Source organism: Centroberyx affinis, unplaced genomic scaffold (assembly GCF_046629955.1).
Source record: "Centroberyx affinis isolate AG114_WGS23_722 - 3 ecotype Tasmania unplaced genomic scaffold, CSIRO-AGI_Caff_v1 ptg001080l_1, whole genome shotgun sequence".
Taxonomy (NCBI): Eukaryota; Metazoa; Chordata; class Actinopteri; order Beryciformes; family Berycidae; genus Centroberyx; species Centroberyx affinis.
In genome coordinates this window covers 1-14,842 of record NW_027279627.1, presented here as the reverse complement: position 1 = coordinate 14,842, position 14,842 = coordinate 1, and the positions used below count along the sequence as shown (strand labels likewise).

Sequence of the window (14,842 nt, the reverse complement as noted above, 5' to 3'; positions counted from 1 at the left end):
CTCACATTTACATATTTCACCGCATGACGTCTCCAAGCTGGCTATGATAGGCCTATCTAAATTTAGTGGTTGAAACTGATGGGCGAAGAGAGAATAGGTGGCTAATACTTTGTAAAGATCCAAGACCAGTCTTTCAAAAGAAAATAAAAGAAGAAAAATACACAGAACAGGAAAGGAGATACCACCAGGGGCACAGACACTGCTGATATCTTGATTGGCTTGTCAAAGAGGTGAGGCAGGATTTTCAGTGAAAATATTACAGTACCTCATGTCTGTTCTATACAAGTCATCCAAGATGGACCAATTTGAAGAGAGGTTATCCGGCATCTCTATTACCCATCGCCTAGCAAATAACAACAAAACAAAACAATGTAACCAGAAAAAGTTCCATGCTGCTTGCAATAATGGACAATAAAGTTTTCTTGAATCTTGAATATGTATGTGTTTTCTTACTGATGACTGACACAAAACTTGAGTTTTTCGCCTTGTTGAAAAGGTTAAAGGTCACCACTGTGTCATAACTCGGAAAGTTTCTGAGTTTCTGAAATTCATTCATGTGAAATTTCCAAGTAGGAAATTTGTTTTTCTGATATATCCAATATACGTAGAACATGAATGCACAAAGTGTCCTGTTTGTTTCCCAGTCTGTGTGCACCTGTCCATCCATGTTGGTCATGTCTGTTTGAGTGGAAACGACTGAGATCATCTGCTATGTGTATGGAGGCGCCTCCTACCTCTTTCTTTTGATGACCCTGATGACGACATTGACAATGGTGACCAAGCTGATGGATCTGGACTTCATCCAAGGGCTTTTATTCTGTTTATTCTGTGTATTTTATGTTCCATTGTGTAATCAATATTTAAAAAAAAATGTCTGCTCTGGTACGGTTTATGCAGATAATTGTTCATTAGAAATTATTTTGTGATTGAAAAAACACATGATGACTGCTAACAGAGGGGCATTAGTTAGCAACTTTCCCTCTCCATGAACGCTCATCCTTTCATCTCTTTCTCAAAAATGTCACCATGGAAGCAAGCCAGTCTCAGGTTAGTTAAGCAAATGTAATGGAATAAATTACAATTGATAAGGTTTTCTGTTTTTTATTGCCTTTTTTGTTTGTTTATTGTTTTGATGTTTTGTGCTGTTTTGTGCCATGTGATTTTTAAGGTCATATTGCTGTACTTTTATGTTTTAATATTTATTTGGAACTGGTGTTGTTGCACTGCAGCATGAAATTGACTTTTTTATGACACTGACAATGGCAAAGACTAGCTATGCAATAATGAAATTTGAAGAAACACAAATGCTGTGATTATGGTCAAACTTTACTGAAAACCTCATACAAAGGCTTCTGTTTATTTCAGGTGATTTATTAGGCAGTAGCAACAGATTACAGCATACCTGTATATTAGTGTTACAAAAAGGTGTAGTTCACCCTAACCTTCTGTGGGTGGAAGCACTCCACCAGTGCAGTTTTTACTGTGGCAGAAATTTCAGCAGTAAAGAAGGTGGCGTTACAGATAATTGAAAAGGTAAACACAATAAATTGATAAATCGACTTTCACTGCAGAGCGCCCTGGACATCAGGTATCTGAGCAAACACCTGATCAGAAAATAGGCAGAGATGACCCAAATGGAAAGGAATTTAGCCACTGACTTCAGTTAGGCAGCCTATGATAATAAAAATTGGTGAGCATCTAACAGTTGTAACATAATTACAAGCTGCCTTTTAAATGAGCGCATTTTGCCGCTTTGATTTCAGTCCGCTACTTCTATCTTTGTTCATTCAGTAATTCTTCTCTATGAGCAAAATATCTCATTTCCAGTCTCTGCCTGCGATTGGATGACACCTCCGCTGCTGGAGCGTGTTTGAAAAGAGAGCTCCGCTCACCATTGGTTCAGCACATGTCTTGGGCGTTTCATTGTGATTGCCCGGTTGTGTCCGGGTAAGATGGCGTTGGAGGAGCAGTGCTCGGCACCACCTCGATGGCGGTCAATATCTCTAACACACGTAGAGTTCCCCGAGGGTACGTAAACTCAACCTCTTTCTCTGACTACTGCCGCTGTACTCATGACCATACGCTTCGTGATCTTCGAGATGTGTGTTTTCTTGCTACTGAATGGACACGGCCGTCGGTAACATTGCCACATAATGAGATCCTGCAAAATCCCGAGCACAGCAGGGAATGTAACCCGGACTGCGAAATTGTGAGACACTGCCGCATGCGCAGTTGGTAAAATGTCCACAATGATGGCTAGCCAGCTAGCTAGCTAGCTTAATATCGGCATTGACATTTTATGAATTGGTGGTTTCCCAGTTTGTTGTAAGAAATACGCAACGAAATTCAAGCACTGTAGACATGAAAATGTTTTTATAAGTGCGTTGAAAGTAGCTCTTCCGTCTAAAAGGCATGTAAAACTGAAGCTAACGTAGTAGCTTCTTGGCCTGGTTTGACACTGGTTTGTGTAGCATAAACCACAGACAGTGCACCTAGGAGGGTCTGAACTGGATCAAATGGTGTGGCCTATTAGGGAATGACTTGTTTTGCTGCACCAGCTTGCTACCTGTACCCAAAGTTAAAGATTCCCCAATACATTGATAATCCAGAATCACTGTCTGACTGCACACCACAGGCTTAAAGAGTTACTCTCGCCAGCAAAAGCCCATTGGTGATGTTTTGACTTTTTGATGGGGGGGTTTATGGTGTTCCCTAACAAAAGTATTGTTTTTGTGTTGTATTGTTTTTAGATGATCTAACGGGACAAGTGCTGGCTTACATCAGTCTCCTACCCATAGCAATTCTTGTGGGTTTTGTTACGCTCATAGTGTTCAAACGGGAACTGCACACGGTAAGTGATGTCCATGAACTGTGAACTTGGTGAATTAAGGAGCATCACTTGAGGTCAGTCTCCAACTTGCTCAGTTGTTAATCATGCCTGTTGTATGACTGAGCCTGAAGAGTGGCATCAAGTAGGCCAGATTTTGTAACCTCTCTGTGTTGTGCTGGGTAGAGAACACATATTCATTTTGACCTTTTTTTTTTTTAGATTTCATTCTTTGGTGGGCTCATCCTGAACGAAGGGGTGAACTGGCTGCTGAAGCACATTCTTAGAGAGCCACGCCCATGTGCAGGTGAATAAAGTAACAAGATGTGGTCATTGTGTGTGTGTGTGTGTGTGTGTGTGTGTGTGTGTGTGTGTGTGTGTGTGTGTGTCTGGGGGCAAGAGGCTGAGTGCATTCTAGACTTGTGTATTTATCCCTATTGTGCATGAAATACATGGTTGCAAATTTATATTAACCAAGTAACAAGAACTACATATTATATTATATATTATATTAAGTATATTACTTAATCTTACTCCCCTAATATAAAGTTCTGTCTTTTTGCAGGAGCTCATTCAACATTGAACACAGAGTATGGGATGCCCTCCAGTCATTCCCAGCTCATCTGGTTCTTTGTTGTTTACTTCTTTCTTTTCCTTTATTTAAGGTGAGCTTCATTCTTCTTACAGATTGGGGCGACTGAAAGCTGGGAGCATCCAACCGTAAAATTAGTAGAAGCATACTAACTACGACCTAAAGTCTATAGGGCTCCATAGCAAAGCTCAAAGACTCAAAATGATAAAGTATAATATTTTATTAATTTCTGCAGGGATGCGGTCTACCCTGAAACCCTTAAACAAACTTAATTGATCATACTGAACCTATACCCATACCGAACAACTTGTTAAGAGGTCATGACATATATATGTTTCATGTTTTTTGTTTTTGTTTTTTTTCCCAAAATTCACTGCATACCCCCACAGCTTACGCATAATTGATTACATTACATGTTGAAGTCATCTTTCTTACACTGTCAAGGCGTGTTCACTCCCAACATCACATGAAGTCGATGCCATGGTGTGAACTCACTTTCTCCTCTCTGTTTAGAATGCATCAAACGAACAATGCCCGATGTGTGGACCTGCTGTGGAGACACATACTGTCCATCATCCTGTTGGGCATGGCCTTATCAGTCTCATACAGCAGGTAAGGACGTGGTCCCCCCAGTAAAAACAAAAAAAATGAGGTGAACTTTTCAAATTCCACTATTGTGTTGTATTGTCTCCAATATTCCAGACACTAAAACTAGTCTTAAATCTCATTTCTGTTGAGTTAGCTTAGTGAAATAAGTCCTGTTAGTCAACCAAAGCGGAAAATGCGCTCCTTGTGCATTCATACATACATACATACCAATTGTAACATCTGGGTTTTAAAAAGACAGATAGTACAGTGCAGCTACCGTTAAGCTGTACTCAACTCGTTTGACAGCAGAGGGTAAGAGCCTGCCTACATCCAGGGAGTTTGGTACCAGCACGTTATATTGTGAATATTAAAAATTTGGTCACCTCTGCTTCAACAGCCATAGACTTTCATGAATAAAAAAAAAATTTCTTAACTTCGGTTTGATGGGATCTATAGGAAGGCTGAGTGAAAAAAGACAAGCTCAGCTGTCCTTCACTGTCATAACTAGAAGGGCATTCAGAGAGCGCAGACCTCTGCCATCGGATCCGGATACGCTCCAAAATTTAAAGGGTTCTTCCTTGGCCCATGCTACACCCTTCCACAAAGTTTCATGAAAATCGGGCCAGTAGTTTTTCCGTAATCCTGCTAACAGACAAACAAACAGACAAACGGCACCGAAAACATAACCTCCTTGGCGGAGGTAACAGGGGTGATGGGTGAATCCAGTGTGTTTTGAGTGTCCTTCCCCAGGCATTACTCTATTAATGCTGTTTTTTCTATTTTGGAGGTGAAGCCTATTTTTCATTATGCGGCCTGTTTTCTGTGAAATATTCTGCAATTGTGAAATTGTGTGGAGTGGACGGAAAAGTAAGGTGATCGTTTAGTCCATTAACTCAGATTGCAGACAGTGTGTGGGGGAGAGTAATGGCACTCTGCACAGGTGATGTTTGGGAACCATTCAAGGAGTCACTGATGAATACATGTTCGAATGATAGCAAATACTGCAGTACATGCTCAGGCGGACATTCAACCAGGGATGTAGTGGAGGGTAAACCCACCTAATTTCACTTTGCCCACCTTTGTAATCTTTTAGGTTGACGTAAGTCTTTGATAATATTTTGTATAATGTATACTATGAATTTTTAGGGTCGTTTAAGGGAAGAAACATTAAAGCTTCATTGAAAATATATATTTATATATATATATATATGTGGACGTTTGCCTTATGGTCATCGACTGGTCGTGATTTACCCGCCTGTTCATTTGCCACTGCATCTTTGCACTCAGCACTAATGGCTTTTCAGTAATGCAGTTTGAAAGTTGATGCATCCGATGTGTTGGCTTACAGTAAATCTGATTTTGTCTCGTTCTCAGGGTCTACCTGTTGTATCACTCTTGGAGTCAGGTATTCTACGGCGGAGTGGCCGGTAGTGTTATCGGCATAATCTGGTTCTTCATCACGCAAGAGGTGCTGACACCTTTATTCCCCAAGATAGCAGCATGGTAAGGAGTGGTGTAAGCTCAGGCCCCGTGTGCTGTCCTTTCCCTGCTTTCTCCTCTTGTCACTGGGAAAAGACAAATTATCATTAAATGACTGAATAAATAAAACTTTCCTCATATGTTTTCTCTAACATTCTGTCCTGTCGATTACCTTTTCACAACTGATAGGCCAATATCGGAGTACTTTCTGGTGCGAGACACAAGCCTGATCCCCAACATCTTATGGTTTGAGTATACAGTGACCAGATCAGAGGCAAGGTAAGATACTGGTTTGGTGGAAGCAGGTGGGGTTAAGGAGTGCTGTTATATCACACACTATATTACATATATCACCATGATTATGTTTACAATTGTTGCGTGTTCAGAATTGTTTTTCTTCTCTTCCAGGAACAGACAAAGAAAGCTTGGAACAAAACCTCAGTGATCTATACAGTTCTTTTGTGAAACTGAGCTTAGGACCACACACACTCATGTACACACACAAACAAATGCTCACTCAAAAAAACACACTGGAGAACCATCTTTTGGACTGACGTGGTTGCAAGGAGTAAAGGGCAAAACCGTTTACAGGTGGCGAAAGAGTGCCTGGACCTGGCCCGGAGCCTACAGCCTGAGCAAGTCCGTCCACACGCCTCTCCTTCTTGTACAGCTTGCCCAAATGCTCTCCAATGCATGCAAGACTGTGCAAGAGGCATACTATTTAATGATAGATTAATATATATTTTAACTGTAAACGCACGCTGACAGTAACAGTGCACTGTAAGAGATTCAAGGAGCCGAAAAGGAGGCTTTGGTCAAGTTTCAAACAAATTGGTGGGTGTCATTACAGCATGTATTTAGTGATTCTTTTTTAAATACTGATGGATAGCTGGTGGGTGTGGGGGAGGGGGGGTGGTTGGTTGAAGCTAGTCAGATTGGGGAGGGGGTTTGGTTATGGCTAGGATGGGGGTAAGTGGAATTAACCATTTTTCATTGTTATATAATAGAACATTTCTAAAATTGGTTATAATGTAATATAAATGAAAATTTGCACTTTGTGAAATTTACAAGTTAACAAAAATCTAATACTAGTTAAATGTTAAGACCCCCCTCTTTTCCCTAATCAATCTTCCCTCTGTGTCTATGACTGTCAGTCCTAATATATTAGATTCCAATGCTGATTTGCAAGCAGTGTAAATTTAATGTACCTTCTGTACTATTGAGCATCAAGGTTGTGGTTTCTGTTCATGTCCACATTTGAGGATTATGAGACGGTGAATCGCAACACAATTCGGTTTCAGCTGTCATGTTTCTTTGTTCTACACAAAATGGACTGAGACGGTGTTTTCTTAATGCCTCACACACAGTAGCAGCCTGGGAACAGAATTCTGGGAATCAGTCTTTTTTTTTTTTTTTTTTTGCTCTTGATTCAATTTCTTGTGTTTTCTGCTGTTGTAGAGAACAGTTTTCTTTTTACCTGCATTTCCAAGATTACATTCCATATCATTTAGTGAGAAAACATACAATATGACTGCTGAGAGGAGATGTTTTTTTTTTTGTTTTGTTTTTATTATTTTTGACAAAAAGAAAAAAAGCCTCAGGTCAGTCGTAGCATGTGATTATGCTTTATTCCTCACTACCAGGGCAGCTAATGTTCAAGGCTGTCAAGTGGGGATCTGAAGCTGATTTGAAACTGTCATATCATTAGATCCACAAAGGGAAGTTGTTCTCTTAGAATTTGATTTTTTTTTCCATGTGTAACCATATCAGGCTGAATAAAAAAAAATGTGTTTATGTACAAAAGAAGTGGTTCATCTCCTACTTGGCGCTGGAATATAGTGGCAACATCAAACATTTTGCATTTTCATATCTACCTTTTTAATATTGTAATGCTGGTGCATGATAGTATCACATTATGTAAAGAGGTCTGAATGAGATAAAGCTTCAACTGAACTAGTTCATCAACCCACAGCATGTTTCACTTAATCTACATCAGTCAGTGTGGTATCTGTCTGGTGGTGGCTGGCTGTGCGTGTGTTTCCAGAGGCGTGTTATCCCAGAAAAGCGCCTGGATGGTATTTGTCCCGGTGCGCCCTGTCATTCATGGGCGCCCTGTGACAAAGACTCTATTCATTGTCTGTAAAAGCGGGGAGGAAGAGAAACACTATGAAAAAGAATTCCAGTAGCCTACTCCTAATATGACTTTTATAGGATACTGCACAAATATCTCAGACAAACTAAAGTCTGTATAGGAATATTAAAGTGATACCATATAGGAGATAAGAAAAGCATTACGTATCCTACTGTAAGGTCACTGGAAACTCACTACTGAGCCACTAGCGTAGACGGTCCATATACAGTTCAAGTCCATATAGGCTATTGTAGGAATATTGATTTTTCCTTGGTGGAAACCTACAATACCATTCCGACTTTGTAGGTAGGCTATTTTCTTAGATAGCCTTGTTATTAACAATTATTAACAACCATTCAAATGAAATTATATAGCACCTTTCTGTCTAAGTTACTAAATGTTGTGAAATAAAAGAATCTAACCTAATACTGACTTCAAAAGTTTGCTAAATTATTTGCTAGAGAATGAAGTAGGCTGTGTAGAATGAAAGATGTATTGGTGACGTAGGAAAATAGCCTGCAATTCAATTCGAAGTATTAACAATATCTATGTCATAGGATGTCCTGGTGGCTCAGTTGGCTCCCCCTCTCTCACCCAGTCTTTCCTGTCCATCCCCACTGTCAGCTGTCAATTAGGGGCAACAATGCCCAAAAAGTCATTAAAAAACAAACAAAATATCCATGTCATGTTCAGGGAGTGTCATGCTTCCCACTGAATGGATCCATTGTATTTCCCAATATAGGCTGCTTAATATTCCTTGAGAAATTGTAGGCTACACTGCAAATGCAAAAATAAATATCTGCCCTATTTAGCCTACACGACCTAGGCTATTCCATTTTTGATTCCTTTATCAGGTCTAACCTCAGGCTATCTCCACCCATTAGGCCTTACTCACTCCCCTCTAGGAATGGGCATAGCCTAGATAAAAATTAATCAAGACCTATTTCTGTGTCTCTAAGCGATTCTCTAAGACCTGTGCTATTTGGATGAGCGCCTAATGTAGAAGCCTTGCTTGGATGTTGGATTAAAGGGATGGTTGAGGGCAGGTATATTCAAGTGGGCATCTCCCCTCGCAGATAATTCATTGAATTAAGCCCACCACCCCTCCAAAAGGCTGTAGACAATTCAGGTGTCTCTCAACACTGATCACCACGCCCTCTAGTGGCCATTTTGGAGGTCGACATGGGCAAAGACTGCTGAGAACACCTGACTGATTGCATTACTAAACTTAGGACCTGGGCATGGTTAATATCTGTGCTGTGTTTGACTGGGGACTGATCATTTTCTCACTGATACATGTGATCATTGTGTTTTGGAAATGCCAGCTTGATGATTAGATACATAAAGGTTGGCGGAACAGTTGAGGCACAAAAGAGCTAGTTACATCTGTTCAGCAGTCCTGAGCTCACTGCCATTGTCTTAACACATCTGATTTGTACTGTAGCTAACATTAAGCAGTAGTAGGCCCACCCAATTGCTACTTGTTCAAATTAACATGAGTTTAAATTAACTAAGTCAGAGTAACCTATATTTGGAAACAAATCTACATCATCAGCCACAACTTGTATCTTTTACAGATGTCTCTTCTCATGGGTTCCTGGCCTGGTTTTTAGACATTTAGCTATTATTTGCACACAGCCTTTTCTCCATTGGACCTCCGAGATGGTGCCAGCTGTGAAGAAAATTTCAGATGTTCTGAGACTGAACTTATACCCCCAGATTTGACCATTACACTGAGCAAAATGAACAAAGGAGGTGTTGTTGGGGCCATATTTTTAGACTTAAAGAAAGCATTTGATACTGTCAATCACCAAATACTCATCCGTAAACTAGCAAATTTTAATTTCTCCTCTAATGTGCTGAATGGGATGAAGTCCTATCTTGCAGGCAGAGTTGAGTGTGTAAGGGTGGGTAGTGAAACATCACCCTTCCTGAGTAAAGAAATGGGTGTGCCCCAGGGATCCATCCTGGGACCTCTCCTGTTCAGCTTATATATAAATGATCTACCATCGGTCTGCACAGGGTGTGAAGTTCAGATGTATGCAGACGATACCGTAATCTATATCCATGCAAAAACCAAAGAACAAGCAGCTTCTAAACTTAGCGCAACAATGATGATAAATGTAAACAAGGGGCTTGGTGATTCACACCTGTTTCTTAATGTTAAGAAGACTGTTTGCGTGCTTTTTACAAAGACACACTCTGCATCTGACTGTGATCCCAAAGTCTATGTGTCTGGAGAGATCACCCAAGTAGTCCCTCACTTAACTGGGAAAATCTAATGAAATACAATGACACCTGCCTGATGTTTAAGATCCTAAATGGCAAGGCTCCTCCACCACTTAGTACTTTTATTAAGCAGAAAACATCAAACAACAGGTCTACAAGATCTGCTCTGAGAGGGGATTGTGTAATCCCTTTCAGGTCCAGCTCCTTCAGCCAATCATGCTTTTCTGTAAGAGCTTCTCAATTGTGGAACACCCTACCAACTGAAATAAGAAACTGTACCACCTACCACACCTTCACACAAAGTCTCAAGACATGGCTTTTGAGAAGTCAGACATGTGAACATTTCTAATCCACATAGTACATTGCTCATTTTATGATTATCATTGTTGTTATTGGCTAACCTGCTGCTAACTTGTCCCATGTCCTTTGCCCGTTGCCAGGCGGCCAGCATTGCATGGCTTAGATATGTATGGAATATCTACTAGTATTTTATAAACAATTAGGTAACATTTTAATAAGATCTAAATAATGATTGCTGTATTTTATTTATGTTTACAGTTTATTGCTGCTCTGCATGTCTGCATGTATCATAAATTGGTTGTGGTCAGTATTGCTTGGCTGTGTGTTGTTGCTTCGTGTTGCTTGCATGACTATATGTGCCGAAATGGTGTTTGTTGTTGCTGTATTGTTGTGCTGATGTTTTGCTGTTTCCTGTTGCTTTGCATGGCTTGTGTTCTGTCTTGAGAGTTCTTGTTTTGTTGCTGTCTCTATGGCGTCTTGTTGTCTTCGTTCTGTAAATTTGTATAGCTTTATAGGTTTTAAAACATCTTGCCAAAAGGACTACAGTACACTACAAAATTAGCCAGCTGGCTAACACTGGCACATTTACAGAAATGTTGATTAATGTGTGTTGTCCTTATAAATAAATAAATAAACAAACAAACAAACAAAAAAAAAGCCAACATTACAGTGTATCACTATGACAACATATCAACAACATATATTAACAGAGCATTTGCAACAACTGTGTGACCTGCAACAATTTTTTTTGAGTTTGCAGCAGTTCAGTCACTAGTGTGTATGGGCTAGCAGCTCAGTTGCTGAATTGGACTCAACGAACCAACAAACCTCAACAGACATCTTACCAGTAGCCCGCATATACTGAATTAAACTTGGACAGCGCCACCTTTTGGTCAAAAGTCATGGTACAAATGTGAATAATTCATTTAATGAGTTAGCAGTTCACCTAATGAACCAATTCTGTATACCCTTCAGTGAGCATTTAATGCGGTTGTGGCTTTTATATGAGACAGTCGATTGGACACAATATTAGCAATGGCTATACTGAACTGGACAGACCAATGCCCAAACGTTGCATTTTGAGTAGACCTAGGTCCAGGGGAAACAGGGTTTTTTGGCGTGACCACCCAAAAATACACCATCATATGTTGCCTCTTGTGTCACTTTGAAAGTTGTGAAGTTGCAGGTTTTATGATGACAGGGGAAGAGGCAAGATTGCCCTAACCCTTTACATGACAACATTATACAAATACAACAGTGGTCATATTGCCTGTTTACAGTATTAAAAAGAATGTCCTCAGTAAGTCTGACATAATTTGTCAGGAACAGGTTCAACAAATGCATTCACATATTGACTCCATTACATTTAATCATAATAAACTGCCCAGAAAGAGAAAAGAAAATATTTTTTCCACATAAGACTGCCACAAAATTCTTGATCTAACAAATGAATTGCCAAAAATGTCCAAACTGGCACAGCCTCCCACTGGAGATGAAGCCTGGCCTGCCATCTACTGGATAAAGTTTGTTACTGCACCCTGTAATAATGTAACAAAGATAGCCGACAATGTAATAAAATCTTAAAATACTAAATTAATATAATCTTTGCCAATAATGTAATAACGTATCACATTAGCCTATTAGCCAGTTATTACATTACTGCCTCGTGAACCATTTTTGGCTGAACATCAGACACTTAAATTGTTACCCTTAGTAGGCCTAGTCTTATTTATCTTAGTTCTACACTGCTATGACAGTGAAAACATGTAATTAATATGTAAATACAGAGTGTAATGAAGCACTAATTCAATGGGGAGAGAATTGTGCCACCAGACAACTGAAACCTGAATTATGTGTTCTGAATTTTTGTGATCAGTGAAATTGAATGTTGGCATTTGAATCTGACTTTTTAAAAATGGAATGTGTATTTATTTGTTTGAATATTGTTTTTCAATATTCAGCTTCAATTTAATTGAAAAACAGTTTCAAAATTACTGTCACAAATTTGCAAACTCTACTCAACCTTTCCAAACCATGATTTCAAAATCAATTCTTGGACACTTTAAGATTTTAACGCCTACTGAGGAAAAGCAGTAGATTACAGATATAATCAAACTGTCTACAGAAGCCCTGAGAGGCAAGAGAAAAAACAAAGTTTTGTCTAATTTTTTTCTCCTGTATTTATCTAAATATAGTGACTTCATGGGTGGGAAAAAAAAAGCTATCAGGATAACAGTATATTAAACTATATCAGCTCTGGAGGGGCCCACTAGCAGCTGAATCAAACAGCATAGCCTAGTTGATGCAGTGGTAATGTCAGTGCTTGGGGACTGACAGGTCCTTAGATCACACTCAGTTACCTGTTTGACTTATTATCTTTTCAGCCACAATCTTTTCACAATCAGTTAATGAATTCCACACCTTGCACTCATTTAGTGAAGCCAAAAAACCCTCAGACTGTCAGACAGAACTCGCTCAACAACCAGAATGAACCTCGGCTTGGCTTTCACCTGCTGGCAGCTGAAGGACCAGAAGGGGATGAAGAGCCATGTGGAGTTGGCATGTTTTCTGTTGGACAGGGAACGTGGCCTAATGGTAGCTACACTAATCTGCATGTTGAATTAATGATTAACAGCTATTTATAGCTGTCATCATTAATGGTTGTTATTATTATGCTGGGTAATGACAGGTGGTGGAAACGGGCTGCCATAAGAACGAGCCTTGAAAGTGATCAGTAAAATCATACAATCAATTATAATATTTACTGACAACCAGTGCAGAGAAGCTAAAATAGGTCATGTGTCTTAGATTTGGTTAAAAGCCTTGCTGCTGCTGCAAAGCGCCTTGGTGGCTGTGTGGTCTGAAAGGCACCATGTAACTGTGATGTCCTGAGTTCAAATCTGGCCTGGGACCTTTGTCGCATGCCATACCCCACAACATGTGGTCATCTCAATAAACTTGGTGTGGGGGGATGTGATTCCAGTGTTACACCTTATATACACCTTGTATCAGAAACTGTGTTTATAGTACATTGTAATAACACATTCCTGGCAACTCAAAATAGATTCTTGATTTGTTAGACACCAAACATGGCAATGTTATGTGCATTAGTTGTGAAGATAATTAAATAAGCATAAAAAGGTTTTGTTTTAGGTATGACCTATTCAGAGAGGGCTGGAGTCTAGGGAAATTCAGCACTGGGACATGAGTCACTGGAATTAGAGAGTGAGGCTTGTACATTCCCTTTAACATCGTCGTTAAAGTGGTGGATTCTGTATAAATTATACAAACTGATGACATTAAGAAACAATGGAAATGGAAACTGTTTGCTAAACAAAGGAACTATTTTGGTTTTAGTTTTATATTGCATTTCATTTTATACCTTTATTTTTATTTTTTAGATTGGATTATGCTATACACATCAATCTCAGTGAGGTCACAAATGCAATTTCTTCCTTGAAAAGGTATGTACATGCAACTGTATAAAAGCAAGTTTTGAAAAATGTGAGCATCATGCCCACTGACCTCCCTAGAATTTCTGGTTAAGTAAGGTTATTTCAATAGCATTTCTGCTTCATTAGAGAGTTCACAGTAAAAACAGAGAGAAAAGATGGGATGTAACTAAACGTCCAGGTTGATTTTGAACCCAAGAAATGACACTACAAATAAATTTACATGGTAGGCGCATTAGCCAACTGAGCCACAGGACAGTCCAGAAGTTGCCCTTTTAGAAAGTTTTGCCCATGCCCCTTTCAGAGTCTGTGCACTCCACTGATAAGACCCCTACTGATCCATATACTGTACGACTGATGACACCTAACAACATCCATACAATGTAGTGATAACGTTCAAATCGGGCGCTTGAGTGTCCCTTATATTATTTTGGGCCAAAGTTAAACCTTGATAGGATGTTACAAATCTGCAATCCAGGGCATGACAGTTTGATATAATTTCAACATCAAATAGGCCTCGTAAAATTCAAAATTTGGGCCAGGGTTGAATTGGATTTGAATATTGTAACCCATATGGGCTGCACTGCAAAAACCATTGAGACCATGATTGAGACTATCTGACTGATATTAAATAGCGTATTATTGTTATTCCACAGACAGTGAAAAATGTGTAAATTTAAAAGTTTTACAGGATTTGAAACAAATTGTTTTCTTTTAAATTTTCCCTTAACTCGCAAATGATGTTGTGAAACGAGCATCATCATAGACATTCAAATCATCAACGGTTTCGAGGTCTACAAGTTCTATTACTGTCACGTTCACTGAGGTTCATAACAAACTCGTTTATCAAGTACGGTCCTCATTTTCTGGCTTTATGGTTATTTGTTTAATCTTGGATCGGTGCATCTAGACGGGAAGAAATGGAGACACAGGTAAGTCTGAGCTTGGCTGTCCAGCTTTTGAATGTTTGATTCTGAAACTTACAGAATCAAACTTAACTGACGACGCCTTAATATTATTTTGAATACGTGCGGTAAGTTATAGCGTTGATGAATTCAGTTGAACCTGTGCCTGCTCTTACTTTTGTCTGCAGCAGTCCATGGTGCTGAATTTATACATTTGATTGGCTAACGTTATATCTTGTAACGTTATAGTTTTAATCAACCGTTAAAATTCAGAATATATAATTCACTCGCTTTTTAAAAAAAAAATATATACATCTAACGCTATCCAATAATCAGAAA

General features: G+C 39.3%; 1 protein-coding gene across 2 annotated transcripts; it reads left to right on the top strand.

The window, feature by feature from the left end:
- Positions 1–1,947: 1,947 nt before the first annotated feature.
- Positions 1,948–6,403, top strand: dolpp1 (dolichyldiphosphatase 1). 2 transcript variants are annotated; one of them, XM_071523337.1, is made up of 8 exons: positions 1,948–2,028; positions 2,751–2,851; positions 3,050–3,134; positions 3,393–3,492; positions 3,933–4,031; positions 5,382–5,510; positions 5,676–5,765; positions 5,895–6,402. In XM_071523337.1, the coding sequence occupies exons 1-8, from the start codon at positions 1,953–1,955 to the stop codon at positions 5,929–5,931; spliced, it is 717 nt and encodes a 238-aa protein (XP_071379438.1). In that variant the 5' UTR covers positions 1,948–1,952; the 3' UTR covers positions 5,932–6,402. The 2 variants fall into 2 exon arrangements, with proteins under 2 accessions (XP_071379438.1, XP_071379440.1); XM_071523339.1 differs by lacking the exon at positions 5,382–5,510 and having other exon boundaries at positions 5,895–6,403.
- Positions 6,404–14,842: the final 8,439 nt, after the last annotated feature.

Coding starts and splice junctions, on each gene's coding strand:
- dolpp1 (XM_071523337.1), top strand. CDS start 1,953: ATGGCGTTGGAGGAGCAGTGCTCGGCACCACCTCGATGGCGGTCAATA. Junction 2,029..2,750: donor ACACGTAGAGTTCCCCGAGG/GTACGTAAACTC, acceptor TATTGTTTTTAG/ATGATCTAACGGGACAAGTG. Junction 2,852..3,049: donor TCAAACGGGAACTGCACACG/GTAAGTGATGTC, acceptor TTTTTTTTTTAG/ATTTCATTCTTTGGTGGGCT.